The sequence below is a fragment of the Sordaria macrospora genome, chromosome 1, assembly GCF_033870435.1.
Source record: "Sordaria macrospora chromosome 1, complete sequence".
Taxonomy (NCBI): domain Eukaryota; kingdom Fungi; phylum Ascomycota; class Sordariomycetes; order Sordariales; family Sordariaceae; genus Sordaria; species Sordaria macrospora.
Genome location: NC_089371.1, coordinates 5,581,217 through 5,607,684, shown reverse-complemented (window position 1 = coordinate 5,607,684; position 26,468 = coordinate 5,581,217). Strand labels below are relative to the sequence as shown.

The 26,468-nt window shown below is 52.0% G+C and overlaps 7 protein-coding genes across 7 annotated transcripts; 3 read left to right on the top strand and 4 right to left on the bottom strand.

Annotated features, from left to right (window-relative positions):
- Positions 1 to 69: 69 nt before the first annotated feature.
- On the top strand, positions 70 to 1,934 carry SMAC4_01516 (uncharacterized protein). Its single transcript, XM_066089606.1, has 2 exons — positions 70 to 288; positions 342 to 1,934. The coding sequence occupies exons 1-2, from the start codon at positions 274 to 276 to the stop codon at positions 1,851 to 1,853; spliced, it is 1,527 nt and encodes a 508-aa protein (XP_065945752.1). The 5' UTR covers positions 70 to 273; the 3' UTR covers positions 1,854 to 1,934.
- Positions 1,935 to 2,733: 799 nt separating this feature from the next.
- Positions 2,734 to 4,709, top strand: SMAC4_01515 (uncharacterized protein). Its single transcript, XM_003352634.2, has 3 exons — positions 2,734 to 3,415; positions 3,497 to 3,632; positions 3,876 to 4,709. Exons 1-3 carry the CDS (start codon positions 2,949 to 2,951, stop codon positions 4,173 to 4,175), a joined length of 903 nt encoding a protein of 300 aa, XP_003352682.1. The 5' UTR covers positions 2,734 to 2,948; the 3' UTR covers positions 4,176 to 4,709.
- Positions 4,710 to 4,714: 5 nt separating this feature from the next.
- Positions 4,715 to 7,401, bottom strand: SMAC4_01514 (uncharacterized protein). The gene is made up of 2 exons (XM_003352633.2): positions 5,465 to 7,401; positions 4,715 to 5,379 (listed from the first exon to the last, which is right to left on the bottom strand). Exons 1-2 carry the CDS (start codon positions 6,282 to 6,284, stop codon positions 4,988 to 4,990), a joined length of 1,212 nt encoding a protein of 403 aa, XP_003352681.1. The 5' UTR covers positions 6,285 to 7,401; the 3' UTR covers positions 4,715 to 4,987.
- A 2,592-nt stretch (positions 7,402 to 9,993) lies between these two features.
- Positions 9,994 to 13,085, bottom strand: SMAC4_01513 (uncharacterized protein; the record flags this gene model as incomplete). Its single annotated transcript, XM_003352632.2, has 3 exons — positions 9,994 to 11,102; positions 11,161 to 12,604; positions 12,852 to 13,085. The coding sequence occupies 3 exons, from the start codon at positions 13,083 to 13,085 to the stop codon at positions 11,014 to 11,016; spliced, it is 1,767 nt and encodes a 588-aa protein (XP_003352680.1). The 3' UTR covers positions 9,994 to 11,013.
- Positions 13,086 to 15,962: 2,877 nt separating this feature from the next.
- On the bottom strand, positions 15,963 to 17,408 carry SMAC4_13090 (uncharacterized protein; the record flags this gene model as incomplete). The annotated part of the gene is made up of 1 exon (XM_003344780.2): positions 15,963 to 17,408. One exon carries the CDS (start codon positions 17,406 to 17,408, stop codon positions 15,963 to 15,965), a length of 1,446 nt encoding a protein of 481 aa, XP_003344828.2.
- A 1,709-nt stretch (positions 17,409 to 19,117) lies between these two features.
- SMAC4_01525 (uncharacterized protein) lies at positions 19,118 to 22,234 on the bottom strand (the record flags this gene model as incomplete). The annotated part of the gene is made up of 6 exons (XM_066089608.1): positions 22,045 to 22,234; positions 21,209 to 21,838; positions 20,985 to 21,155; positions 20,639 to 20,927; positions 20,124 to 20,562; positions 19,118 to 20,045 (listed from the first exon to the last, which is right to left on the bottom strand). Exons 2-6 carry the CDS (start codon positions 21,572 to 21,574, stop codon positions 19,118 to 19,120), a joined length of 2,193 nt encoding a protein of 730 aa, XP_065945751.1. The 5' UTR covers positions 21,575 to 21,838; positions 22,045 to 22,234.
- Positions 22,235 to 22,554: 320 nt separating this feature from the next.
- SMAC4_01526 (uncharacterized protein) lies at positions 22,555 to 24,563 on the top strand. Its single transcript, XM_003352645.2, has 2 exons — positions 22,555 to 23,336; positions 23,403 to 24,563. The coding sequence occupies exons 1-2, from the start codon at positions 22,575 to 22,577 to the stop codon at positions 24,102 to 24,104; spliced, it is 1,464 nt and encodes a 487-aa protein (XP_003352693.1). The 5' UTR covers positions 22,555 to 22,574; the 3' UTR covers positions 24,105 to 24,563.
- Positions 24,564 to 26,468: the final 1,905 nt, after the last annotated feature.

Genomic DNA, 26,468 nt, shown 5'->3' with positions numbered 1-26,468 from the left:
CCACAATGACAGCTCCATTTGCCCCACTTTAACGGTTTCCTCTCCGTGAAGGACAAACATCAAGGGGAACGAGAATCCTCAGCTCATATTAAACGAAGAAGACATTTGCATCGAGAGAATTGAAGGAAAGAGCAAAGAGAGTCATCCTCTTTCTTTCAACAATTTCACACAAACGATTGCGCTGCAGGCGTTTGCAAACACTGCGATCAAAGAACATCTCAACACCTTACACCGCCTCGTACATAACCCTAACCCCGGCAAGCATCGGACGAAATGGACGTCAAAAAGGTACGCGATGCTCCCCAGACACTCCGCGCAAACGGTCCAGCTGATGACGCTAGTACGTCCAGATTGGTATGATCGGAACCGGCAGCATGGGTGGCATGATGTCGCTCCTGTTCGCCGAGCACGGGATCCACACGCACTACTACGACCCGTCCAAGAAGAACGTCGAAGCCCTGCAGTCCCACGCCAAGGAAAGCAAGCATGAGGACAAGATCACTTACCACGGTGACCACAAGTCTCTTTGCGAGGCTCTCGAGGATGGAGATAACCCCAAGGTCTTCATGTTCAGTATCCCCCACGGCGGTGCTGCTGACGATAGCATCGATGCCCTCGAACCCTACCTCAAGCCAGGCGACATCATCATGGACGCCTCCAACGAGCACTGGAAGGCCACCGAGAGACGACAGGGCCGCCTTGAGCCAAAGGGAATCCATTACATTGGAATGGGTGTCTCTGGAGGTTACCAGTCTGCTCGCCATGGCCCTTCCATCTCCCCTGGTGGCAACAAGGAGGCTCTGGACAAGGTGTTTCCCTTCCTCCAAAAAATCGCGTGTAAAGACACAAAGGGTCGGCCATGTGTTGCCAAGCTTGGACCTGGAGGATGTGGACACTATGTCAAGATGATCCACAATGGTATCGAGCACGGAATGATGACTGCCCTCTGCGAAGCCTGGGCCATCATGAACATCGGCTTGGGCATGGAGTACGAGGAGATCGGCGCCGTGTTTGAGAAGTGGAACGGTGACAAGGAGAAGCCTTTGAGGGACAACTTCTTGATCAATATCGGTGCCGATATCTGTCGAACCAAGGATGAGAAGGGCAACTATGTGCTCGCCAACGTGCGTGACAAGGTTGTTCAGGATGTGGACAACTCCGAGGGTACCGGGACGTGGTCAGTCCAGGAAGGCACCAGACTCCATGTCCCGGACCCAACTATTGCAGTCTCGCATTTGTTCAGAGTGGCTTCGGCGGATGCTGCACGGAGACAAACGGTCAAGAAGGCGTTGGAAGGAAAGGGGGTGAAGCCGGCCCGAATGGAGGGTGTCGACAAGGACAAGTTCATGGACGACTTGTACAACGCTGTCTATGCCTCCTTCCTCATGTGCTTTATCCAAGGACTGCATGTTCTCTCCAAGGCCAACGAGGAAAACGACTGGAAGCTCGACTTCGCAGATGTGCTGCAGCTATGGCGCAAGGGATGCATCATCCAGAGCGATGGAGTCGTCGATCTTCTCGAGACCGTGTACCGATCGAGGGAACACAATAACGATGATCTCCTTGGTCACAAGATGATTGCTGGCGAGCTCGCCAAGACGTATCCGGCGCTCAAGCGGGTTGTCTTGAAGGCTATTGAGTTTGACTTGCATGCTGGGGCATTGGGTACCAGTTTGGAGTACTACAAGTACTCGGGGTCAACTGAATTGCCCACTCAGTTCCAGGAGGCCGAGTTGGACTACTTCGGAGCACATATGTTCGACCTGAAGACGGCCCAGCCGGGTAAGCCGGTGACGGGTGACCATCACTTTGAGTGGAAGCCTGCAAAGGGTATTCTCGAGACGGATGATTAATCAGCTTTTGGATTTGGACTGGAACCTCGGAGAGTAACTGGGACGCGTTTGTGGTTATGTTTCTTCGATACTAATGTACTTGGTTAGGTAGATTTGAATACAACCCGCCTTGGCAGATGTTCATATTTCCACCCCTTATGCATTCCAGCCCACGCATAATTGCTGTTTCCTTTGCAATTCCCGATTATACGCACCCAATATGAACAAGGCCATCGTTTGACAAGGTTTATATTGCCCACAGCCAACTGCCGACCATCACCAATGCTATAGATGCAGCGAAGCGAAAGGCGGATTGACGTCAGGCATGTCCATTGAACCTCTTCATGAAACGTCGTCGCCGGGGGACGAGGATGTTGATGAGAACATGTGGAGTTTTCGACTTGCGGTCCCGTGGTTCCGATCGCTGCCCAGGCTCTAGACATGCCTAGACGAGGAGGGCCACGTTCCGAAACCCACGATTGATGCCAAGAAGGTGACGCTGGATCACCAAAGCAACCCGGAGCTAAGCTTGAACAAAACATTCACAACCCGGTTGTGGGGTGCATGGAAGCTTTTCGCATGGTCGTCAATTTAACCCTTGAATCCCCATTGGTCCGCATCAATCACGACCTCGAACCCGTTTGGGAAGGGCGGACGTCGATGTCCGAAACGGGAACCGCCTCGACACGCTCGGCACGAATACCGCTCGGTTTGATAGAGCACCAAGCCTTCACTTACCCAGGTCCCAGCATGCCTTGTAGACATCGTGACTCCGGTTACCGGGCCGCTGTTTGTTGTGCCATGCAACGTTGATGCCAAATCCTGAGTCGGTGTCGCCGTCGTGGTGGGGGCTTCCCATCCTCCAATATCTCAGATGACCAGCTTTGTGATCGATGTATGCAAGCCTGCGTGGTTCGGGACCGGATGATGGTTCCTAGGTCCAAGTGGTATATATCCGGCCGGGACGCCCACCACTCGGTCATATATCCTTTTGCTCTCCTCGCTCAAGCCTAAGACTCCAGCCAGACTTCAGATCTTCCTGCCAGCCCGGTCAACTTAGCTTCGACAGTCCACTCCTTACCCGACATCACATCACACCAATACCCCTAGTCCAACATGAAGCTCACCGTCGCTGCCGCCCTCCTCGCCGCCAGCGAGGCCTCGGCCCACTACATCTTCCAGCAAGTCGGCACCGGCACCACCGTCAACCCGACATGGAAGTACATCCGCCAGCACACCAACTACAACTCGCCCGTGACGGACCTGACCTCCAACGACCTCCGTTGCAACGTCGGCGCCAGCGCTTCCGGTGTCGAAACTTTGTCGGTTGCTGCCGGCGGGACGGTCACCTTCAAGACCGACACGCCCGTCTACCACCAGGGCCCCACCTCCATCTACCTCTCCAAGGCTCCCGGCTCGCTGTCCAGCTATGATGGCTCCGGCGGCTGGTTCAAGATCAAGGACTTTGGCGCTACCTTCCCCGGTGGTGGCTGGACTTTGTCGGATACTTACACTTTCACGATCCCGTCGTGCATTCCCTCGGGTGATTACCTTTTGCGTATCCAGCAGATTGGTATCCACAAGTGAGTGAAGTTGAACTTGTTCCCGCGCCGTGATTGAGGACATGGAGTGAAGGACATAAGAGCTAACACAACCGTGAACAGCCCCTGGCCCGCAGGTATCCCCCAGTTCTACCTCTCCTGCGCTCACATCTCCGTGACGGGCGGTGGTAGCGCTTCCCCCGCTACTGTCTCTATCCCTGGGGCCTTCAAGGAGACCGATCCCGGTTACACCGCCAACGTAAGTTTTCTTTCCCTCTCTTTCTCTCTTTGCAGATTACCGGGCCACTCCTTCCCAAGGCGAGACAAGAAGGAGGAAGGAAAACGGGGTCCGGAACAATTCGACTCCTCGCTCTTTCCCACTTTTCCACCCGCTCCTTCTTTCACTGGAAGACCGGGCGCTCCCGTCATCCCCAACTTTTCCTTTCCACCACCCTATGCCCTCTTTCCTTGCCTCTTTGAAACTGACCAAAACAACCAACAGATCTACTCAAACTTCAACAGCTACACCGTCCCCGGCCCCGCCGAGTTCACCTGCTCCGGCTCCGGCAACGGCGGTGGCAGCGGTGGTTCCACGCCCTCCAACCCCACCACCCTCAAGACCACAACCGTCGCCACCCCCAAGACCAGCACCACGGCCGCGGGCAGCCAGCCCACTTCCCCCTCCGGCTGCTCGGTGGCTAAGTACGGCCAGTGCGGCGGTATTGGCTATAGCGGGTGCACGAGCTGCGCTAGTGGGTCGAGCTGCAAGGTTACTAATGAGTATTACTCGCAGTGCTTGTAAGCCAGGTATGAGGGGGATGATGGGTGAGGGTTGAGACCTGGAAAGGTCATGTCCTCAGGTTGTGATGAGCAGTGGGAGCTTCTTGTGAATAACTTTTTGGGTCGTTCGGTTGATTGTCGATGGTAATCGACTCATGAGACTGAAAAGGCTCGATATCTGTATATACTTCTTCTTAACTTGGCCGCTCGGCAATGGTTCAGCTGCCAGTATTAGCCATGGTCTTGGATATTGTTGGAGTAGGGGACTAGCATCTTACTTACTACCGAGTCAACATTATATTTGGATGCAGGTTCAAGTTCTCCATGGGCGAAGAGGAGGAGCGATTGAAGCAATATGTTGCGTGTAGAAGGTCGGTATAGAGCCTGGGTCCTGGTTAGAATGGTCATTAGCTTATATGTAAAAGGCCATCTTAGGGATAGGGACTTCTTAGTACTTGCCTTCTAGTGTTTTTGAGTGTTAACTTGTATATACCTCTACACTATAGAAGAGCCTTGAATATCAGATGAAAATTCCCAAATATGATAGAATGAGGGAAGCTGCAATGAGAGGGCAGGGGCAAGAGGAAAGGTATATACGATAGAATTGGCAAAAGCTGATAAAGTATTATACAGATGTCGTAAAACGTTGACATCCGCATTAAGGCCCCGGTTTTGGGGAGTACAATGTATGCATCTATAACGTCCGATGCCCCTGTTCGCCGTGACGCCGTGGTATCCTGAAATGTGCATGATCTCATCTTCTCCATGGGCAATGGCTCCCTCCATATTCCCTTCTCTACCCAGCCCTCCTTTTCGTTTTGGTTCTCCCTTTGCTCAGTTCCTCCTCTCTTCGCCATGCTGAGTAGCTTGTTCCTGGGTGACGTCTAGCCGATCACCTTCCTGAGGACTGACATGCGGTTGTTGTTGTTGGGGTTGGGCCTGTGGGGGCTGAACGGCGCCGGCGTCCATCTCAAAGCCGGGATAGTTCCCCGCAGGCAGTTCCTGCGCGCCGTGATGGTGATTTGTAACAGGCAACTCGGAAACTGTATCTAGTCCCAAGCCGTTGTTCGGGTAGCCGTTGTAGCCGTTGTAGCCATACTTTTGATCGAAGCCTTGTTGTTTGAGTTCCGGAGACGCATGCTGGCTATGGAGACCTGCCTTGGAAAGGGCGGGAGAAAGAGCGCCATACTGGCTGCCGGGAGCAGTGACGCCACTCACATAGGAGTCTGCATATTGAGAGACTGAGCATTAGCCAGTCTGATCAGGAGGATGGCAGGAAGGAATATCGGAGAATAGACGCTTGGCTCTCACCTCGGATGTAGCCTGTGCTTGGGCTGCTCATGACCGATCGTCCGCTCTCATCAGCATATCCGTAACCTTGAGGCCCTTGATGTGGGTATGCTTGTTGAGCCATAGGAGACATGGGGCCCGCGTGAGACATGGCTGCTCCGGGCACATCCGCCTCCTGCTTGTTTTCCTCCACCTTCTTCTTCCTTGGGAACCATCCGCATTTCCACATAATTGCGGCAAGGATGACCAGGCCTGCAAGAACAGCGCCTACAGCGATGCCGGCAATAGCGCCAGTGGATAGTCCTCCGCTTCCGTTTGGGCTATCTGTGTTGCTGACAGGCCGGTTTGTGCTGCTGCCAGTGGGCTCGCTCGTGCTGGTGCTGGTGCTGGTACTGTTGGTCTCGGCTTTACTGTTGTCGTAACTAATGCCGGACCCGGTGGGGTTTAGGAACTGATGACGGTTCCATGGGCCTGGATGTTCGGCGAAGTTGTTCAGCACCGCGGGTCTCAAGTCGTCGGCTGGGCAGCCCGTCTCAGTTGGACATGGATTTGACGCGCAACAGCCCAAGAACGGAGGTTTGGGTCCAGTGCAAGTATACCATTTTGCTTCTTCAGGTACGACACTGCAGGCTTGCGCCTCAATCTCCTGATATCTCGTGGATGAGAAGGTAGCAGTTCGGAGTTTGTCGTCCGGGCAGACACCATCTCGTTCTTTGGTGCATGGATTGACGGTGCAGCAACCGACAAACTCGGTTGTGAAGTCGGGGCAGATGTAGGCACTTCCACCAACTGGGCACGAGAGCCCATAGTATCCGATAAGTGCTTGGATTACACTCGCCATGATGAGACCGATAGAAGGATCGGAGTAAGAAATGGGGAAAAGAGGAAGGCTTGAGACTGGACGAGAGAGGTTGACGACGAGAAGAGATGAAAGGAAGAGGTTCAGGAACCTGTACGTACGTAAGGGAATTCCAAAGCTTTTACATCAGATGATGGCTGACGGGATTCCAATGGCTGTGGAGGATAGGCCAGTAAGAACAATGGCCGGAAGACGAGTGCAGTTGATACTGAACCCGGGACTAAGACGTACCAGGATCGTCACCGTAGAGCGGGCTTGATGGGCTGAAATCAACCTTACCCAAAGGAGTAACGACAAGTGAAGAAGGCTCCATCAAAGGATGAGCCAAAAGCTGACATGGAAAGCTTGGCCCGAAGGCAGCACGATTCTGATTGGATTCCAGCACGAGGGGAGGACGAGGAGATGCAGTGTTTCCAGTGTGTACTCCAACGTGCTAAACAGTCCGCCCAGCGAGGCGAGGGGTTCGTGGAATTTGTGTTGTTCTCGCCCAGGGTCGACTGCAGACGACACTATTGTCCTTCCACTTCTGCTACGACCTGCATCACAGCATTCACTCGGTGCTGGCGGTGAAATGTGACGGGTTGACTGACGGCTTGTTGGCGGATGCCTGACGGGAAGAGGAGAAGAGAAGGATAGCCATCAATAGCGGGAAAGGCGGCCAGCCAAAGAGCCAGCCAAAAGGACGAGACCCCTACAACCGAATGGGAACAAGTTGAGTTGACCAGCAGGGGGAGGTACTCTAGTGTGTACAACTGTCAGGTAATCATTTGATGGACGAGACGGGGTCAACGGCCTGGCTCGCCTGGCCGGTGCGTGACAAAGAACACTGCAGCAGTCCACAACAAAGACCAGATGGTAAGAGCAACCTTGGACATGAACCGCTTGGTCGTCATTGTATCGGTGGCGGACTTTCAAATTGACGAAGAGCTCTCATTGCAAGCCTTGCGCATGTTGAGATGTGGTGGCTTTGTAGTTTGGGCTGGATCGCCGTGCGTGGGAGGATCAGATTTGGTGAGATCGAGGCATGTCGTTGAGAGTGAGTGGTGAGTGCAGTGGTGACACCATCATCACGATGTGTTTTGTTTTTTGGAGAATGCGGAGACAAGAAGCCAAGATTGGGTCAAGAGCAAACACAAAAATAGAGACCCCAACGGGAAGGCGGGGAGCGGGCTGTGTTGGTGCACTAGAGGCTTGGCATCAAACATCCGATTGGGGCCGTCCCGCCTCTAAACACTCTATTCAGCTTGGAGTTAGTGCACTCTGCATGATCCGTTACTGCGATAGCGAGATGATCCGCGAATGAATAACATTACATGCATAAGTCCTCAACAGCCCAGCTCATTTCACGTTAATACCGCTGTAAGCCGCTGTATTTTCACTTCGAATAGTACCGGGTCATGATCGCTCCTGGGCCCATCCATCCCGTGCGGGTTTCCATCCCATGCCGACGGGAACTTTCTCTCGTCCCGTGTGCGAAACCCTCCCTTCCTTCTTTCCAGCAACCACCACCGATTCTAGAGGAGTAATCTCGACAACCCTTGCCCAGGCAGGGGCAAACGTCCGACCTAACTTCCACTTCCACACGCATCAGCCATGTCCAAATGTCAGGCATCACTTTTCGCACTTCAGTTTTCGTGTGTCACAGGCAGTGCGACAATGGAAAGCACCACCAAAAACAGCACACGATTCCCATGGCACATCCATCTTTTGACTTCCAAGCCTCTGGATCTTCACCACACTTGGGGGCCGGTGGCCACTTCAAAAACCCCACGCAAGCTTGCAGTCCGAAGCCTCTCTTCCTCGGTCTTGTTCAGTCTCGTGAGAAGAGAAATGGAGGCGATGCTACCATGTTACCAACAAGACGATAGCCGCGCCTGCGCTTCTGCACCAACGGCAGCACCCAAGAGCCCGAGACCCGCGAGGTATTGTAACATGACATCCGTTCCCTTGCCATGATTTCCCGCAGCCATTTTGGAGAAAGAAACAGATCTGTCAATTTTGGTGATAATTTTCACGACGACAAGGCCCAGCTTATGGTCTATAGAAGTGACAGTCAAAAAGACAAGGTATCTGCTCCGAAAATTGGACGGCTGTGTGCATGTTCACTCCATGACAGAAATGGCCTCCATCCATTGTTGTTTCGGAGGTTCCGTCCACTGAGGAAAGAGCCCGTCAGAAGGCCACCAGAAGGCCACCAGTCATCACCAATGTGGCTTCGTTTCGATACTCAAACGAAGTCAATGAGACCTGCAGTGTCAATCATTCCTTTTCTCGTCAACACCACCACGTCTTCCACTTGGACGCCATGCTGCCTTTCGGGCGAGCCCCAACTCGGAATCTTTTTCAAACAGCATTGCCAGCTACGCCTTGCCCCCAGCCGCTTCTGCTGATGTGAGAAATCGTCATCGACCAGCCAATCGAAACCTTCATGATTTTTTGGAATCATTTTTTGGTCGGGTAAGCCGGACGGTGGGTGTTGCGGTTGACGGTCATCACCCTCGTCCACCTAACGTCTTTACTGTGTCGCCGTCCTCAAGAATGGCACTTCTGGACGCGGGTTAGGGTTTAAGGTGAGCGATACCAGATCTGTTTGTTTGCTGATGCTAGGCATTGACATGCATCCCTTCCCACACCGACGGGGGTTTTCCCTTGTCCTTCTGGAATGTTGACCGTAGCGAGATTGAAAAGGGGCCAGCTTTTTCCAATATGTCATTTGCTAGTTGAGTTATCACAAACAAACATCAAGCTGCAAAATGACTTCGTCTCATCGTCCACGATTGCCCACCACGACAACACCCGAACAAGGTTCTGACAGACGTTCAAAGATGCAGCAAGTCTTGCAGAGGAAAGCCATCTTCCCGAGAAGGTGTGGCAAGCACGACGGGCCGCACTCACCTCGAAAGACACAAACTCAGGGGAAGGAAGGAATCAAATTTCACAATCTGGTGCCACATGCATGCCACCAGAAGTCCAAGACGATAACCCGCAGAAACTGGTGATGATCCGAGAGGTGATAGAACCTATATGCAAAGTCTTCGAATTACAATTGCTAACACTTATCGTGGTGCAGGTATACCTACCGAGCTACACTTCGTCTACCACCTTACAATGTAACCCTGGCCTCTAGAATGGGCCTGCCCCCTCTCACGGCATCACCCTCTTCACAAGCAACCGGAAGCTGAGGCCCATGACGATAAACACATGGCTTTCCATGTTGAAACCTGAAAGCGAACGGTTCTGGAACGCCCATGTGCGACGTAGACATCTTCAACAGTGTCTATGTTGGCCTGGATACATCATGGTGGCTGCACTGAGGAAGACAGCAGAAAGCGAGATGAACTCTCTCCTTCGCATCACCACCGCGAGGTGTTGCGGCACCATACCTACAACTCAAGAGCGATCCGCTATCGACTATCAACCAACATGCAGAAAAAGAGGAGACGAAAAGCTTGGAACGGCCAGCCTAGGAGGACGCGGACACGACCCAGACTCCCGGGTATCTGCATCGTGAACAATGCACTGTGGCAGATGCACTCGTAGGTGAACACCAGTCATCAACACAGCGAAGCCCAAGCGGGTCATTTCATCTCATATACCCTGCCTTCATCTTGCCTTCTTCTTGCCTTGTGACCGATTTCACCACCAGCGTGGCACTTGGCGATGCACTTAATTCTAAATACTTTGCGGGGTTATCTTGAAAGAGTTTTCTTGCTGTGACGTTGCAGTTCGAGTTGTGAGCTGTTGGGAACAAGACGACGCATGTATGGTGTGGTGGACCTTGAGCATTCATATTGCACTATGGACTTTCTTTTACTCCTCTATGAGCCGGATCTTCTATTTTCCATGAATCTTCACGTCTGGTGTCGCTGTCAACGTCCAGGAAATGGTTGGAGATTGGCTGATCAGGGAAAAAGCCATGTCAAGTGGCTGGACCATACGTGGGTAACGGCAAAGCAGGAACATATGAAGATGAGGCAAGTATGGATTTCATCTCTAGAATCTGGACCCTCAAGGGCACATTCTCTTCATGACCAATTAACATCGCAACTGTTCCGTTCACTGTTTGCGACTACCAAAATAAGTCCCATGGATTTACCGTTGCTCAGATGTACGGATACACAACACTTACTCTCGTCAATCTCAATCACGGGAAGAACGCAGCGGGACAACCCGCCTTGTAACACACGCCTTGTCAGTCAAAGAAAAGGAGAGGCTTACGAGACGCGAAATTATAAAACGTGGCTGGCAGACAGCAAGCTCAATCAAGATTGATTCCAGTCTTTCGAGAAGGCTACCAAGTGCATGGCCGTATCTTCTTCACTGCCTTCCATGTGTCTTGATGCTCAAACGAGAAGCTTGTCATTCATATCAAGTCATGATTTAGAGGACGTTCCACTACCTTCGACCAAGGCACCCAAATATTGTAGAACCCCCATACTGGCATCAATGCTTAGGATTCTTTGGTCTTCGTGCCTCAATCCCTGATCTCCTCGGAGTCTTGAAATTTGTTTGTTCAGGAGACAGAAGCCCAAAACTCCATGAACAAAAGCTGAAACCAAAGGTCCATGTATCGGTGGCAACGTGGTTTTCTCCCGGTATACCAGCTGCTCAACGACAGATGCCTTCGGGCCTTCGGGCGCTAAGGGCATGGATCAAATCTGCAACTTATCCACCCCCTTGTGAATGAAGAGCATCAAGACACTCCTCAACATCAGACGGAATACAAATCTTCTTCCTTCTCAACAGGTGCGTCAATGTGCATATTGAACTCCTTTTTGGGGTCGAGCAAAAGAAGAGATACTAAAGCGATATGTTAGCATGATAAGGCACGTCTGGCGAAGGGCTCGGTTTAACTTACCAAGAGCAGCCAGCGCGACAAAGCAGGCACCAGCAATCCATACGTGCCTGAATGCCATGACATACGTGTCTTGCAAAGCAATGACACCGACTTGGATGATATCCGCCGTCACCCCCGGTATTGTATCCAGCGCCTTCTCATTTTGGCTTTCAAGTGCTGTGACAAAGACCTCAACATCATCGGGCGAGATCCCCTTTGGCACAACCGCAGCTCCAATGTTGCTCCCTAGGTTCTTCATCACGTCGTGGAAAAGCGCGTTGTATATAGCCAACCCAACAGTGCCACCTAGCGAACGAATACTGATGATCAGTCCACTGGCAACACTGATCAGCTCTGGCGGCGTGGATAATTGCGCGACAGTGACAAGTGTTGTCAGAGTCACACCCAACGCACTGCCCAAGAACACCGTATAGCCCCACGTCGGCGTGTTGGACTTTCTCGTGGTCGTCGCCATGCATATGAAGAAGACGATAAACAGCCCAAAAGCCACAAAGGTCGCCCACTTCACCCGTCTTGTAGCTGCGCAATACCACCCCGTCAAGCAGGCAAAGACCGCAGCTATGATCATCATCAGGCTGTACCTCACCCCAACCAGCAGCGCGTCCGACTCGTACAACACGCTGACCTGAAAAGCAAAATACGTGTTGGCCGCAAAGAACGCCACGCCCTCCGAGAACACGCAAAACATTGCCACGGCAAAGTTGCGATTCCCCGAAAACAGGCCATAATGGAACATCCCATCCTTCTTCACCCATGTCTCATACACCACCAACCCGATCACAAACAACATTCCCACGGCAAAGGTAGCCGAAACCTGCGGATCACTCCACTCATACGGATTCTCAGAGTACGACAGTCCAACAGAGAAAAGAACCAACCCAACCGCCAAAAACCCATACCCGCCCCAATCCAACCGCGCCAGCTTCTCCCTCATACTCAGCTCCGTCTGCAACGGCCTCAGCGGCGGGTTATAACCCCCCCAACAAAGTCCCGCAGCAACTACATAAACCCCCATATTCATCAAGAAATAAATCCTAAACCCTTCCGCCGCCGGATTGTTGGTTCTATTCAACGCGCCACCTACATAAAGTCCCACCGCCGCGCCCAATGCATTACTAGCCATATCCGCCGCCTGGCCCCACGCCCTCCATCTCCTAGGTAACACCTCGCTCGTGACCACGTGCAGCAAAGGTTGCGAACCAAAGCCGATGCCAATTATGCTGAACCCCAAAATGGCGATGGGCATGGCTCTCGCACGAGACACGACGAGACTACCGATCCCGCCGCCGACGAAGGTCGGGATGATAAGGAAGTATTTCCGGCCCCAGTAGTCGGCTGCTTGGGAGATGATGGGACCCAAAACGACGGTGAGGATGGTGATGGGCGCGGAGAACCAGATCGCTTGGGGGGCGGAGTGAAAGTGGGAGGCTATTGTTTGGCCTTGCTGTTTAGGGCGGAGAAAGAGGTCAGCAGGGCGCAAGTTTTTCGGAACCGAAGGGGTGCCGAATAGTTCTTTTCTTGGGAATAGAAGGAGTAATAGGCGGTTGGGAGACTGCAAGTGGAAGTTGAGACTTGGGGAGTTGGGCCTCAGCTTGTGAAGGAGGGAGGAAACGAGGGAAGGAGTGAACGTGCGAAGGAAGGCAAGTGGTGCATTTGGATTCCAGAGTTTGGGAAAGAGCGAAGGAACTCACAGCTCCTGCCCCAACGAGACTGATCAGTTGGGCGATGTAGATCAGACACACGGCAAAAACGGCCAGGAAGGTCTTTGCGTGCAGGTGAGGGACTGGATCGTCCGCCTCAGGGCCATCGCTGGTGTCGTGCTCGTTCGTTCGTGAGGAAGAAGACTTCTCGGTAACCAGTGGTACTGGCTTGGTTTCTTCCCGCGCTTGCGTGCTTGGGGAATTTTCTTCCCCAGAAGACGCCATTTCGAAGATCGCGCAACGCGTCAAGTTTTTTTTTCCAGAGTTGGTTGAACGAGGAAGATGTTGAACAGGGGCGCGAAGGTGGCATTTTGGCAATACCTAATAGTTTGCCCTTGGACCCAAAGCCCTGAGACAAAACCTAAACTGTGACTCAAAACTTCAAGGTTGGTTCCATAATCCAGCCGCTTGGGTTAATGTGTGGGTGGCATCATCGGCATAGAAAACAATATCCTAGGATTCGGGCATCATGCTGTGCTCCCTCAGGCGATATCTGGCGTTTTTCCGATTCGTTTGCCGTAATTAATTTGATGCTGGATGATGGGTGGTAGCTGTGCAGCATCTCGGACCTCCCGTATCTGGCTTGGAGTGCAGGTACTGTACCCGTTAGAGAAAGGAATGATTGCAAGGACCGACACGGATGCGGATTGGTGTTCTGGTTTCTGAGGGTTCATGTGTATATACTCGAGGCTCCAGCTTCGACCCCGGGTGCCTGAGTCCAGGGGACTTGGTTTACACCCCTATTGGTTGAAATTTCTTGGGGTCCTGCCTTCACAAAGCAGAGGTAGCGAGACCGGTGACAAGATGGCAGATCGCAAAGGCAAATCCTTCCCGAGGCTGACCACCAGATGCAGTCCTGCATGGACAGTGCATTCGATACTCCCCTTCTGCGTGTAGGTTACTACCCTCAGCCAAAGGTTGCCAAAGTCTGGGACGGTTTTAAGCTGCTTACCTCCATTCTTCGTGCCATTCGGTTAAGGTTTACATCCCTTTGTTCAGGGTTCAAGACTTCATGATAGCGGGTGGGACGGAACGGGATCAGATAAGCCACCATTCTACCGACATATGCTACTCGTCCTTCAATATGGGCCCATGGGGGCTTTATTGACAGTATGCGCTTAGGAGAGTCAGTATCATTGGCTGTAGCAACATAAGCTGGGGCTGATGAGTGTGTGTGTGACAAGGGCAGAGTTCTGGGCTTGGAACAAAGGGTTCAGTTCAGCTGATAAACTACTTTGGTCTCGAAGGCCTTGTTGATCCTTTCAACCTTCAACCAAAGGCTGGGTTTCAAGGCCTTCTTATGTCAAAGAGGTGTGGTACGTACTGAGGTGCGTATCGAGCCTTGTTGCCTAATGCCTCGAGGTATCTATCTAGCGGTCTTCATGTGGATCTTCCTGAGTGCTTTTCGCCCATTCTCCTTCTTTCCTCTAGCATCGGCCTCTGGCCGGACGTCATTGTGGCCCAGCAGTCACTGGAGCTGCACGTACGCATGCACGGGCTGACCTGTCTTTCATGCACATTGTATAACAATGCATATCTCACCATGCCCCTAACGGTGCCCTCTCGCCCCGTGATGCAAGGGGAACCTCAGGATGATGCTCAGCGCCATCGGAAGTTAAGGCTAATGCAAAGTGTTGAGGTTCTGTTAAGCCTCGGAACATCTAACCCAGAACTGTGGGCAAATGTGTTACGATCCAATCTTTGAGCCTCATGTAAGCTAGATAGATTGACCAATCAGATAGGACCCGATGTCCCGGGCTTTCGGGACCACGGGACGGGGTTGAAGACCAGTATATAAGAAGGCCTCCCGGCCTTCGTTATACCTGGTTCTTCAGCAAGCAATAGCTATCACAATCTATCAGTACCTTTTGGCTACTACACTGTTACTCTATTGTTCTATCCCAGCGATAATACTCCTGTGCTTGTAACGGTTCGTCACAAAATGTCCGTGTGACAGCTGCATAGAGCGGCTGTCACACAGACATCTGCCTACACTCCCGGGTTTGAAGTTCAATAGAGCCTCAATGCTTGACATCAACCCAACCTCGCCATACAATGCCAGCCTTGCCTCGGCCAGACTATTCGGCCAAAAGGCACGGCTGTCACACGGACATTTGCCGGTGACATTCATCAGTCAAACTGCCGACCGGAATTACCGACAGAATGCCACACGGACATCCGCCGGCGACTTTCATCAATTAAACCACCGACCGGAATTACTGACGGGCAACTAGACGAAGGCTGGCATTCAGAAGATCTACTTGTAGGCAGATGAACTAGATAGACTCGCGCCGATGCCTAGCACACAGGGCTCGGTACGTACCAACCTTCTTTGGTATAAGAAGGCCTTAAGGCCTGACCTTCTCATGAAGGTTGAAAGGATCAACAAGGCCTTCGGGACCAAAGTAGTTTATCAGCTGAATTGAACTACTGTTCCAAGCCCAGAATACTGCCCTTGTCACATTCAAGCTAAAACTTGGATCCTGGCACTCGACCGCTGTCTCAACGGAGATTAGAGATGACGTCCCTCAGTCACGGCTTGTGACAAGGGCAGTGTTGGGCTTGGAACAGTAGTTCAAATTCAACTAATAAACTACTTTGGTCTCGAAGGCCTTGTTGAATCCTTTCAAGCCTTTCATCCAGGCTGGACTTCCTGGCCTTCTTATGCCAAAGCCTTCCTTCCTTCTAATAGGTACGTACATCTTCCTATCGGCCTAATCTGGCCGCAAAGCCACAATGCATCTATCTAGTGTGCACTATTGTGCTTACATGTGGGTCTTCCTAAATAGCTTCCTTCAGTGTTCTTCCTTCATGGCCTGGCCAGCGCGGCCTAGCGTGGAGGCAGTGCAGGCGGCAGTTGTGTCGTTGGCTGGAATACGCCGAAGGCGCTAATGGTACTGAGGGGATTCCGGGTAAGTCGTGCCGTTGGAGGAACAGACTTCCCGAAGGTGAGTGTAGCCTAGTTGCTTGAGACATCCAGCCGTGTGGCAAGGCTTGGGGTTCAGCCGTGCGGCTCTTGGGGAGATTAGTGGTATTGTCGAATGTCCGTGTGACACGGCTCCTCACCAACCGTCCCCCATTCGCTCCACAACATCAAACTTTTTAGTTGAGGAGAATAGGCTGGCCATAAGCACGGTCCTCATCCCATCCCGACCACGGCCGGACTTTCACCCGTCTATCTGACAGATCATACAAGGCATGTTCAGCCCGGAGATCCTCCTTAATCTGTTCCATGCATTTCTCCGCCTGGTCCCTCGCAGCCTGCGTGATTTTTCCCTCTTTGACGTGCTTCAACAAAACCTTCAACAGCTTGTAGGCGGCAACTCGGCGCGAGAGGGAGAGAAATGGGGCGCCGTGTGATATGGCGTTCTCTAGGGGCGTGGAGTTGAACAGGGTGGCTTTGATCATCAGCGATGCTCCAGAGCGGACAAGGGTCTCGATGATTTCCTGTATACTTCTTGTGGGGTACTCATAATGGCGATTCTCTAGGGTATCCATCCACTCCGGGTCTTCTGCTCTGTAATCAGATGCGGGGGGTATAAGACAGTGCAGCGGGGACGACCAATTCTGAGTCTCTTGTGTGGGAGGCAGCCCCTGAGTGTCGCAGCCTAGACGCAAAAGCTGTTGGGCCGTTTCATAGTTTCCCCATTTGAGTACAGTAACGAGGGGTGACTGCCCTGCACTCCTGGACTCAGCGGGGTATGGGCCGAGGCTGGCCCCTCCTTCGTGAACAAGCACCTCAATGATGCTGTTCAGGAAGTCCCGAAGTATGAAGTCGAGACCCAGATTACTGTCACTCAGGGTCGCTTCAAGAACTGTTTGACCGTTGTGGGGGTTAACCATATTGACCAGGTTGCAAACGCTTGGGTACTCCAGCATGGCGGACAGGAACTCGATGTCCTTCCTGAAAAAGGCCGTTTTTATCGCGGTTTGAAGGATTAGGGGCCTGTCAACATTCTTCGACTCTTCCAAAGCCGCTCGCCCGAACTGGTCTATGATAAACTGTGCGATGAGGGAATGACCTTTGCATAAGGCCAGGTGTAATGTCGAGCATTTGTGCTCCAACTCTTCGCTGGTAGTGTCACATTCACACATGTTGACGGCAGCTTGGTCGGGCGTGTTGATCACTGCGCCCTCTTGAATCAGCCACACCACGGAGGGGCCGCGGCCCTTCTGGACCGCATGCTGGAGCATCGTTCCCAAGCCATAATTCAACCACATATGATGGTAGATGTCTTTGCCGTGAAAACCCTTGACTCGAGCATTGATGTCTGCTCCATAAGCTTTAGCTTGAGCCATCACAGGCACCGATTCGTTGGTGATACCCCACATGAGAGCCTCGTTTGGGTAGCAATGCGGGTAGTTTTCATGCTTTGCGGTGCGGTACAATTCTGGCTCGTATATCGACCTCAGCCTATTCGAAGACCTAGACAATACGGCAAGTGTGTCCAGCCGACCGTCGTCCTTTAGGAAACGCGAAATCATCAGGTGAATTTCGGGAGGCAGGTTCGGACAACCCTGTGCGGTGGGGCGAATGATTGGGCTCATGTTCTGTGGTTATCGAATGAATAGATGAGGTATATCTGGATATGAATGTCGTTGCGGTAGATGTGGTGAGTTATTGGTGGAAGTGCAAATCGCGAATCGGTAGTAAATTTTGGTATGGTTATATAGGAGGAAGGCGAACGAAAAGTAGCTGGAGAAATAAACAGAATTTGGTTGAATGGTGAATGGCAGATACCTGCGGTATTGCGTTAGCAATGGAGAACTGGTTCGAGCTTCCAGCTGGCCTCAGCTGCCAGCCATTTTATATCAACGCCTCCAAACCACTTGACACTCACCCATTAAGCGCTAACCAACCAAACTTTGAAGCCTAAGCCTTCCCGAATTTTCCCACCTTTCGTTTTTCTTCTCATTTTTTGAGGCGCCGGAAGGATCGTCACACGGACATTTGCCCAGAGTTCTGGGTTAGATGTTCCGCGGCTTAACAGAACCTCAACACTTTGCATCAGCCTTAACTGCCGATGGCGCTGAGCATCATCCTGAGGTTCCCCTCGCATCACGAGACGAGAGGGCACCGTTAGGGGCATGGTGAGATATGCATTGTTATGCGATGTGCATGAAAGACAGGTCAGCCCGTGCATGCGTACGTGCAGCTCCAGTGACTGCTGGGCCACAATGACGACCGGCCAGAGGCCGATGCTAGAGGAAAGGAGAATGGGCGAAAAGCACTCAGGAAGATCCACATGAAGACCGCTAGATAGATACCTCGAGGCATTAGGCAACAAGGCTCGATACGCACCTCAGTACGTACCACACCTCTTTGGAATAAGAAAGCCTAGAAACTCAGCCTTTGGTTGAAGGTTGAAGGTTGTTGTTGTTGTTGTTGTTGTTGTTGTTGTTGTTGTTGTTGTTGTTGTTGTTGTTGTTGTTGTTGTTGTTGTTGTTATTTTTAACGTCTACTTCCGCCTCCCGTAGGGCATGAGACGTGCCGCACCGGTGAGTCTAGCATACAAAATTAAGAGCAATGCCCTAACTGTCCACCAAAACCATTGATCCGAGGGCAAACCGAGGCCTATTGCCAGTGTAAATCATGTGTTGCCCATAGTGTAAACGCGGCCCAACACTTGTAATCGAATCGCCCAGTGGGCGAGCCGCCAGTATATGACGGAACCTGTAGCACAAAGGAAAAGATAAAAGAAATGACAAAATCACTCCTCTCCGCTCTCGCTCTCGCTCTCCTCCTCCCGCAAGCCCTCCTCCCGTCTCCTTGCACGGTGAACGAGCCTGTCCAAGTCCACCGTAACCCTCTCAATATCGTGGCCATGGCCAACCTCCACCCCTCTACTCCGTAAGAACCCCGTAAGGTTGTCAGCGACGCCACCGCCGTCAGTGTGCTGTTGCCAGAGGGTCTGGCGCCAGGCCTTTCTCGTGCAAGTCCACGAAAAGAAGTGCAAGGTCTGGATTCTAGCGATGAAGCGCTGCCAGTAAATTCCAATAGCAAGGGAGAGATTCTCCCGCGTAGCCGCTTCGCCCGTGACCGGGGAAACTGCATATGCCTTTCTGCAGAAAAAGGGATGGAAGGGATTCTTCCAGCTTCCACAGAAGCATGTCAGCAGGGCGTCCTCGTGCTCGAAGCGCTCGTGGTAGTCCTTGAAATCCCCGTGGCCAGACCTGGCCGCGAGGAGGAAACCCCACCCACAATACCGTCCAGCCGCTTCTGAGCCCAAAACGCTGGCCTCAAGAACACCAGCCCCCTAACCGATATGAGGTACATACCTGGACCAGTTAGGCACCAGATATGCGGAGTCCGGAAGATGAGCAAGGTTGATGAAGCAAACCACCACCAAGTAGAGCCGTGTCAAAGTGTAGAAGATAAGAAGCAAAATGACACTGGTGTCAAAGATAACCTTGTAGACGAAAAAGAGGATGAGAAGCATAATGTATGCGACATGTGTTAATCCCTTGATCATGTCTTGGTCAAAGCCCTCCCAGGGTTGTGGCAGCAGTCGAACAATCTTGCGCATGGGGATGATCCACATGACCCATGATATCAACAGGGAGATCCAGTCCTCTGGCTTTACGTTCGCTTGGATGTTTTGAAGGACGGTGTGTATCTCGGTGATCCTCCCGAAAGGATCCTGCCAGAACGGGGGAAATACGATCCACGATGCGACAAGGAAGACCGGAATGATAGTGGCCGTTATGGTTAGGCTGGACACCCTCCACAGCGTCTTCTCAATATCGGTGAAGAAAGGTGCATTCCAGGCAACGCAATGGAGTCCACCATAGATGAACCCAAAGATGCTGAAGCCTAAACAAAATCCGAAGCGTGTGCCGGGTTCTCCAAACCGAGGAAAGTTCCCGATGCGATCCTTTAGGAGATTGGGAGGGACAGTATCGAAACCATGATAGAGAAGGGAGAGTTGCCACCGTCGGACGTCAGAGTGAAGAACTTTGACATAGGGGACAACCAGACTGATCTCCTCTAACCGTTCCTCCGGAGTCGCATCGTCGATAGGCCTGTCAAAGAATCCAGCACCACGTAGTTTGATACTGTCCCATTCGTTACCGTGATTCATGTCGGAAGCAATTCGTTGTTTGGCTTCTGCAGGCGTCATTTGCACGAGGTACAAGAGGTCCTCGGATTTGTCCACCTTCAGGAAAAGAGGCTCTTTGGAAGTCCTGTGACGTTTAGCCAGTAGTCAGCAGTCATTGATCAAAATTACCTTCGGTGATCGAAAGGCGTATGGGGAAACTTACTTGTGTCTGTTTGAGAAATGGTAGCCCAGAGGCGAATACACAAGGTCCTCGAAAGCCCTCCGACGAGCAATAAACATACCGAACTTCCTCTCGACTGGTCCCTTTCGGTTGATATTGATCCTGTGCTCAAGCTCATTGGTTCCCTTTGACTCAACAGGAAACACAAGACTGTGCACATCTTTGTGGAGATGAGCTGATTCTGATACTCGGTTGTCCAGCTTGCTCTTGGTACACATAGCGGCGAGAAGTTTTGCCTCCACACTTATACCCTCGGTGTCAAGTGGTATCTTCTCTGGTTCGTCAATGCTTAGTGGCTTACTCCACCACAAGCCGTATATGATCAATGTGCACACTGCATGTCCGAAGGTGTTCAGTTCCAGCAGGCTTATCGCCAGGCCCTGGGCAAACCGGGTGAAGCATTGGGCGCAAAACCACGATGCTACCACATGGTATGATATTGTTAGCAGTCATTCCAATCACGATAAGTCTTTGTTCCGGGGGAATAGTGCACTTGCCTTGCAAGCAAACCAGAGCCTTAGCAAGGGTGTTTCCTTTGCTCTTGTCTTGGATGTGAACGAGTGATGGCTCGGGAATCAATGAGTTTAGTCCTTTCTCCTTGAAAAAACGCAGGGCTTCCGGAACCAACGTCAGTCGTGTGCGTCGTGTCCCAGTGGACTTCAAAGGGAGGAAGGACTGGATCTCCGCCTTGTCATCGTTTCCGGGTTGGTCCTTCATTTCAACAACGAAGCCGCCCATAACTGCAAGGAAGCTGTGCATCATGGTCCATTTGGGCTTGAGGGAGCTCTATATCAGGAGTGTTTTAGCTCAAGGCGACGTATGTTGGATGATAGTGCAGCATACCTCCAGGTCCATTGTATTCTTGCGATGCCTGAAACACGATGTCATGCGTCTCCAAAACCTCTTGCTTTTTGCTTTCCACCGTGAAGAGTGGCCACGAGACCCTTTGGGTGGGTTCATGGCTTTGGTAAGCTTCTTTGCTTGTGTGTATTGCTGGAACGCCGTAAAGGCAATCTGTTGCCGTTGTCAGCGAAGAACAGGGTGTAGAAGATGGGAAAACGTCTTACCAGTTCTGGGCAGACAAGACCCATTATCATCCATCCAGTCTTGCGTAGGAACAGTCTCATGCCGGTCTCCTTGTGTCCAGGGACGTTGAAATGGAGTGAAGTCCATACACAAAGACCGAGTGTTAGGAAACATGTGGAGAATATTGCGAACGTTCCTCGCCGTTCGGGCTCTGGTACGAAGTGAGGGTCAGCTGGGCCGGTGAAGGCGCTCCCGAATATTCCGGAGTGGATCATCGTAAATGAAGTTAGAGGGAATATGTAAGAACGGAAAGCGTGAGTGAAAGGAAGAACCGGATGATGGGGTGTTCGCGAGGGCCACCAAATGAGGATCGGTGGGAAGTGGCCGAGGAGAACGAAGCTCACCATATATGTCCGAGAAGGCTCCACGGGCCTGCCATCGCACCGCTCTTGCCATTGGTTTCGAATATTGTTACACAATCAATGTAAGATATCTATCCTGACGGCTCGGTCCTGTCCAACGAGCAACCGGGTTGGTCGGAAACGAAGGCCGAAGGAGCATAAAAAACGCCCTCATGGTCGTGGACCTTGTCTACTGGAGGCTGAAAGCCACCAAGGCAGACTATCGTATGGTTTCAGACCCCGACAAACCCTTTTTTCGGTGTCGGCGAACTAATTGAGGAACACTGTTAGCCTGGACATTTTTCAGAAGCGAAGGCGGCTTGGTTAATGCATGGCAGTCCATCTGTATTCACGCCTTACAGCTTTGACAGAGCCTGCTGCGGAGGTGCATGTAAAGCAAAGGCTGAAACCCCGGAATAGCATCGTGCATGGGGTGAACGACAAGGCGACCAACGAAGGGACGAGATACCTCTTACCTAGCTCCGTGATAAAGCAGATGGCTTACAGGCGCTTGGGGGCGTATCAGACAAAAGAGGAGAAGCTGAGGGGGCGGAGGAGCAGGGCCTCGAGCCAAAAAGCTTGCAGTATTGTGTGGTGCTGAAGCGCCGAGGCCAAGAAGGATTTGATGTGGAAGCGGAAAGGAAGAAAAAAATGACTGAAAACTGTCGATAATGAGATCGCAAAATGGCAGGTTGTTAAGGGAGGAACAGACTGTCGTTGGAAAAGATTTCCCCACTCGAATCCCTTGACATGTTGAACGCGGGATGCTTCTTCTGATGTATATACTGTACATAAAGTGCAACATCAGAGACGGGAAGGGGCTACCCTTGATAATTTCATGTCACGTCACACAACTTAACCGAGAAAGACCACCCATTCGTTCTTTCCAAACAACTGTGCTAAATGAGTGCGTTACCCCGCCTTCTCCCCCAAGCAGTTTGAGACTTCGAGATGTACCGAGCTCATCGCGTTTCAATCTCTTCATCTGCAACAACCGTCACCAAAGATGATGCTCGCACGAAGGAACTTCCATGTGGCCCAATGGCCCTCGCGGTCAATTCTCTCACGCAGACTTATTGGCCCCCAACAAATTAGATCCTACTACGACGAACCAACCACCCCCTCCCACATCGACGCCATCACTCGCGACCCCACGTACCAGCGCATCCTGCGCAAAGTCTACGGCGCGCCCTTCCAAAGCCTCGTCAAGCCACGAATCGACGAATGGTTCGCCTACTGCCTCCACCGGGCCACTCCAGTAACACCGTCATCATCAGAATCATCAGGAAAACATATTACCATCCAAGACCGCACGCGCGCCAAGCACGAATGGGCCCAAGAAGTCCTCCACCTGCGCGAACCCTACAACCGCACGCCGTGGCGATGGGACTCGCTCAGCACGCGGTCGGAGCCGCCGGCTGGTATGCGGCAACCAGGGGAGCCAGTTGATGACTTCCTCAAGAGGCTGCCGCCGGTTCCGGGGCCGAAGATAGGCGGGAAGAATGACCGGTTTGTGCCGAGGTGGTATTCTCTGGAGAACCCGAATCGCGAGGCTTATTACGTGAAGGGGTATTTGGATCATGGGAAGGCACATGAGCCGCATCGGTTTGGGATCTGGATTGCGAATCTGAGGAATGCGTACGTGACGTTTTTCGAGCAGGTGGCGTATAAGAGGCGGATTGGGAGGATGAGTGAGGAGAGGTATGAGAGTGAGTTGAGGGAGTTTATTGGGAGGAAGGCGAGACAGTTTAAGTTGACCAGGGGGGAGGTATGTATAAAATCTTGGATTCATCAGGGTGACGCTATTTGGACTGTTACTAACTTGTTTCTCCAGTGGGTGATCCCCGTTCCGACATCTGAAGCGAACAAAGCCTGGTTGGCAGTAGCCCAAGCAACGGATCTCAATGTCCTCGGCACCTCCGCCCGGATTGCCACCTCTTCCTCCATCGATTACCCAGACCATCGCCTAATCGCCGTCCAAACAGTGGACATCTCCGACTACGAAGACGTCGAGCGCGTCCTCCGCCGCCTCGAAGGCATGGGAATCGTGGACCGCGCCAACACACCACCCGTCCACTACCAAGCAGAAGCATACTACTACCTTGGCATTGGACCCAACAACGTGCACAACCTGCCCACGGCCTTTTATACCAGCGAGCAGTTCTTCGACGAGGAACTCAGGTCCAAGTTGAGGCGGGGGCGACCGGGGCAGATTCTGGACGAGTCCGTGTTTCGAAAAGGCGAAGAGCTGCGAAGGAAGCAGCAGGAGGAAAAGGAGGAGCAGGAGGAGATTGCGGACTTTGGACGGATTTGGAACCAGGAGCCGGAGGAGAAGAAGAACGTCTGGATACCGCCGCAGATGCTGGTTCAGAGGGATCCGAACGTGTTCCAGGAGTTGGAGATTGCCAAAACGGAGGCGGAGAATGCGAGGTCCCGAAAGAAAAAGGGGAAGAGGATGACGATGGAGGAGTGGGAGGAGACAGAGGGTGGTACTGATCCGGTTGCGTTGGCGTTGAATGCGAAGAGAGTTGAGTGAGTGGGCACGTTAAGGATGCGTGTGGGGCACAATCATTGTGTGTAATGTTTGATTGCCGTTAATATATGTGGGTGATTCCCTGGTGAATTTCCAGCTTGTGCTTCTAGATGTTGGTAAAAGAGTTGCTGCCTTGTGCTTTCGCTGATCCCTGGGTTTCTGCCTTTCTTTTCTCTGTGTCAGCTACACTGTAATCCTGTTTCTCGGTAGACGTCAGATCCGTTGACATCACTTCTGTGTCCTTGTTCACAGCATGACTCGCCCGCAACGCTGCCCAGTCGATTCGCCTTTCCGTAATGTCGGTTGAAGTGTCTCGCTCCGTCAGAGTTGACTCTGATATAGTGTCTAGGTCTCTTAGCTGAGGACTTGCCCTCAGCCAGCGAGCCCGAGGAAAGAGGCGTACAAGCAACGGCTTTAAACAGGCCATGCAAGCGCATACGATTGAGACGTTAAGTTCCCCCATGCTGTTAAAAGGGATCGTGGTTAGCTTGACCCGATGTCAGCACTGGGGAATTGGCAAGGACCACTTACCTCCACATATAATGGATTGCCAAGCGCCAGGTGTAGTCCTCGTCTTCCAAGGCGAGAAGACCACAGACGAAACGGAAAAGACTTACACCCAGCACGCTACAAGCCCTTCATGTTAGCCAGGGCTTCTCCAGAAGCGGGGGCTGCGACAACTTACAAGCCGCCTGTCCCAAGAATGACACCGATGGCAACTTTTTGAGCAAAGTCAACTCTCAAGGGCCTGATAATACATATAGGCATTAACAGAATAATGGCATCAGCCAAAACATTGAACCCCAACAGTACGGTATACCATATGTTGTTATTCCCGCATTTTTCTTTCTGCCAATGGGTCCAAAAGACGTTGATCGGTTTGCACCAGTAAAGGACCGATGTTGCCCCGACAAAGTTGAAGGCAAAGACGAAGGCGATGGTGAGATAGACGGCATAAGTGAAGCAGCGGGTTGTTGTAAAGCGTAGGTAGAACGAGAGGATCGAGAGCTTGGTGAAGAAATTGGCGATTTGATACGTGGGGTTGACTCCAAAACCGCTAATCTGAACGGCGTGGTCAGCTACGGGAAAATCTTCCAGTCTTGTATCCTTGGAAGACATGGAGTATCACGATGACATACGAGAAGATACGGGGTGTAGGTATTCCAAGGCTGTGGAACATCGCCAAAGTGCCTGCCAAGCCCATATTTTGTTTCTAGGTTGACATGCATAGTATTAGCCTCTCCTGTCAAAATCTTGCGTCCGTGATGCACAGAAGAGACAAGTAGACGTACGTATTGTCACAGACAGTGAGAAGAGAAGGGAGAATATCTACGCAAGCATCCAATCAGCCTATACTCCTTACAGGTATGTTCACAAAGAAGATCATACCAATGCAACGAGAACGAACCCTGAGAAACCCCCAAGTTAGCACCTGGCTGCAGCATTCTCCTTTTATCACCTTAGGATTCCTGACCCAGGAGGCAGGTTCGTTTGCTTACAATCTTCCTTTGGCTTAGATTTCAGGATGCGACGGGTCGTGTAGAATCGAGCGCAGATGAATAAGGCGGGGAAGACAGGAACAAGCCAGGCAGTCAAAATAAGTTGAGGGCCAACAGTCTCTCCTTCGCCAAACTTCTTCGGAAAGGCTTCATGGGGCGCGACCGAGATATTGCTGGGCGGGCTTTGATGTTGGACGTCCATGGATGATGGAAACTTGCGGACGCAAGAGCGCGGCCTTGCATAGTGTAGATGAGGATTCCAGTCAGATATCAATCAATGGAGGCGTGGTAGCGGAGTGTTTAAAAGGCAATAGCTTTCCTTTTTTGTCCACTAGGGAGTTTGCCTTTGCTCGGGACACACAGACAGTAGTCAGCAATGCCGACCCCGTTGGAGGGTTGCGAGTGGTTGAGGGGACCTGGGAGAATAGACAGAAGGAGTTAGGTTGGGGCGGGTAGAAATCGGCTATTATCACTAGGTCGTGGTACTCAGCCTAAACCATTCCCAAAACTGTCACGACTTCTTTCCTTGGGTGTCCTAATAGCTTGTAGGCGTCCATAGTCACCGCTCATCGCTACGAGACGCTGATCACTGTGCCTAGTGCGTGTAGTGATGACTGAGCGCGTGGCGGCGAAGATTGAAGGATTGAGCTTCACTTGCGGTTGTTATGCTTCACGATGTTCGAACGGGATGTCACGGTGGTCTTCCGCATGCACTGGGCAGGGCATCATGGATTGTGCCAGACTGCTGCGTCGGCGACCGGCATCACCATGAGGGGTTTGTGGGGAATTGAACTGTGATAGCCCCTCTGCCCGAGACACTCTTGGTGTCTTTTTGGGACATAATTATGAGAACAGTGATGAAAGAGCG

Excerpts from the sequence above, each read along its gene's own strand:
- SMAC4_01515 (XM_003352634.2), top strand. The coding sequence starts at position 2,949 with ATGAAGCTCACCGTCGCTGCCGCCCTCCTCGCCGCCAGCGAGGCCTCG. Across the intron at positions 3,416-3,496 it reads CAGCAGATTGGTATCCACAA|CCCCTGGCCCGCAGGTATCC; the intron begins GTGAGTGAAGTT and ends AACCGTGAACAG. Across the intron at positions 3,633-3,875 it reads ATCCCGGTTACACCGCCAAC|ATCTACTCAAACTTCAACAG; the intron begins GTAAGTTTTCTT and ends AACAACCAACAG.
- SMAC4_01514 (XM_003352633.2), bottom strand. The coding sequence starts at position 6,284 with ATGGCGAGTGTAATCCAAGCACTTATCGGATACTATGGGCTCTCGTGC. Across the intron at positions 5,380-5,464 it reads AAGCACAGGCTACATCCGAG|ACTCCTATGTGAGTGGCGTC; the intron begins GTGAGAGCCAAG and ends CTCAATATGCAG.
- SMAC4_01526 (XM_003352645.2), top strand. The coding sequence starts at position 22,575 with ATGATGCTCGCACGAAGGAACTTCCATGTGGCCCAATGGCCCTCGCGG. Across the intron at positions 23,337-23,402 it reads TTAAGTTGACCAGGGGGGAG|TGGGTGATCCCCGTTCCGAC; the intron begins GTATGTATAAAA and ends TTGTTTCTCCAG.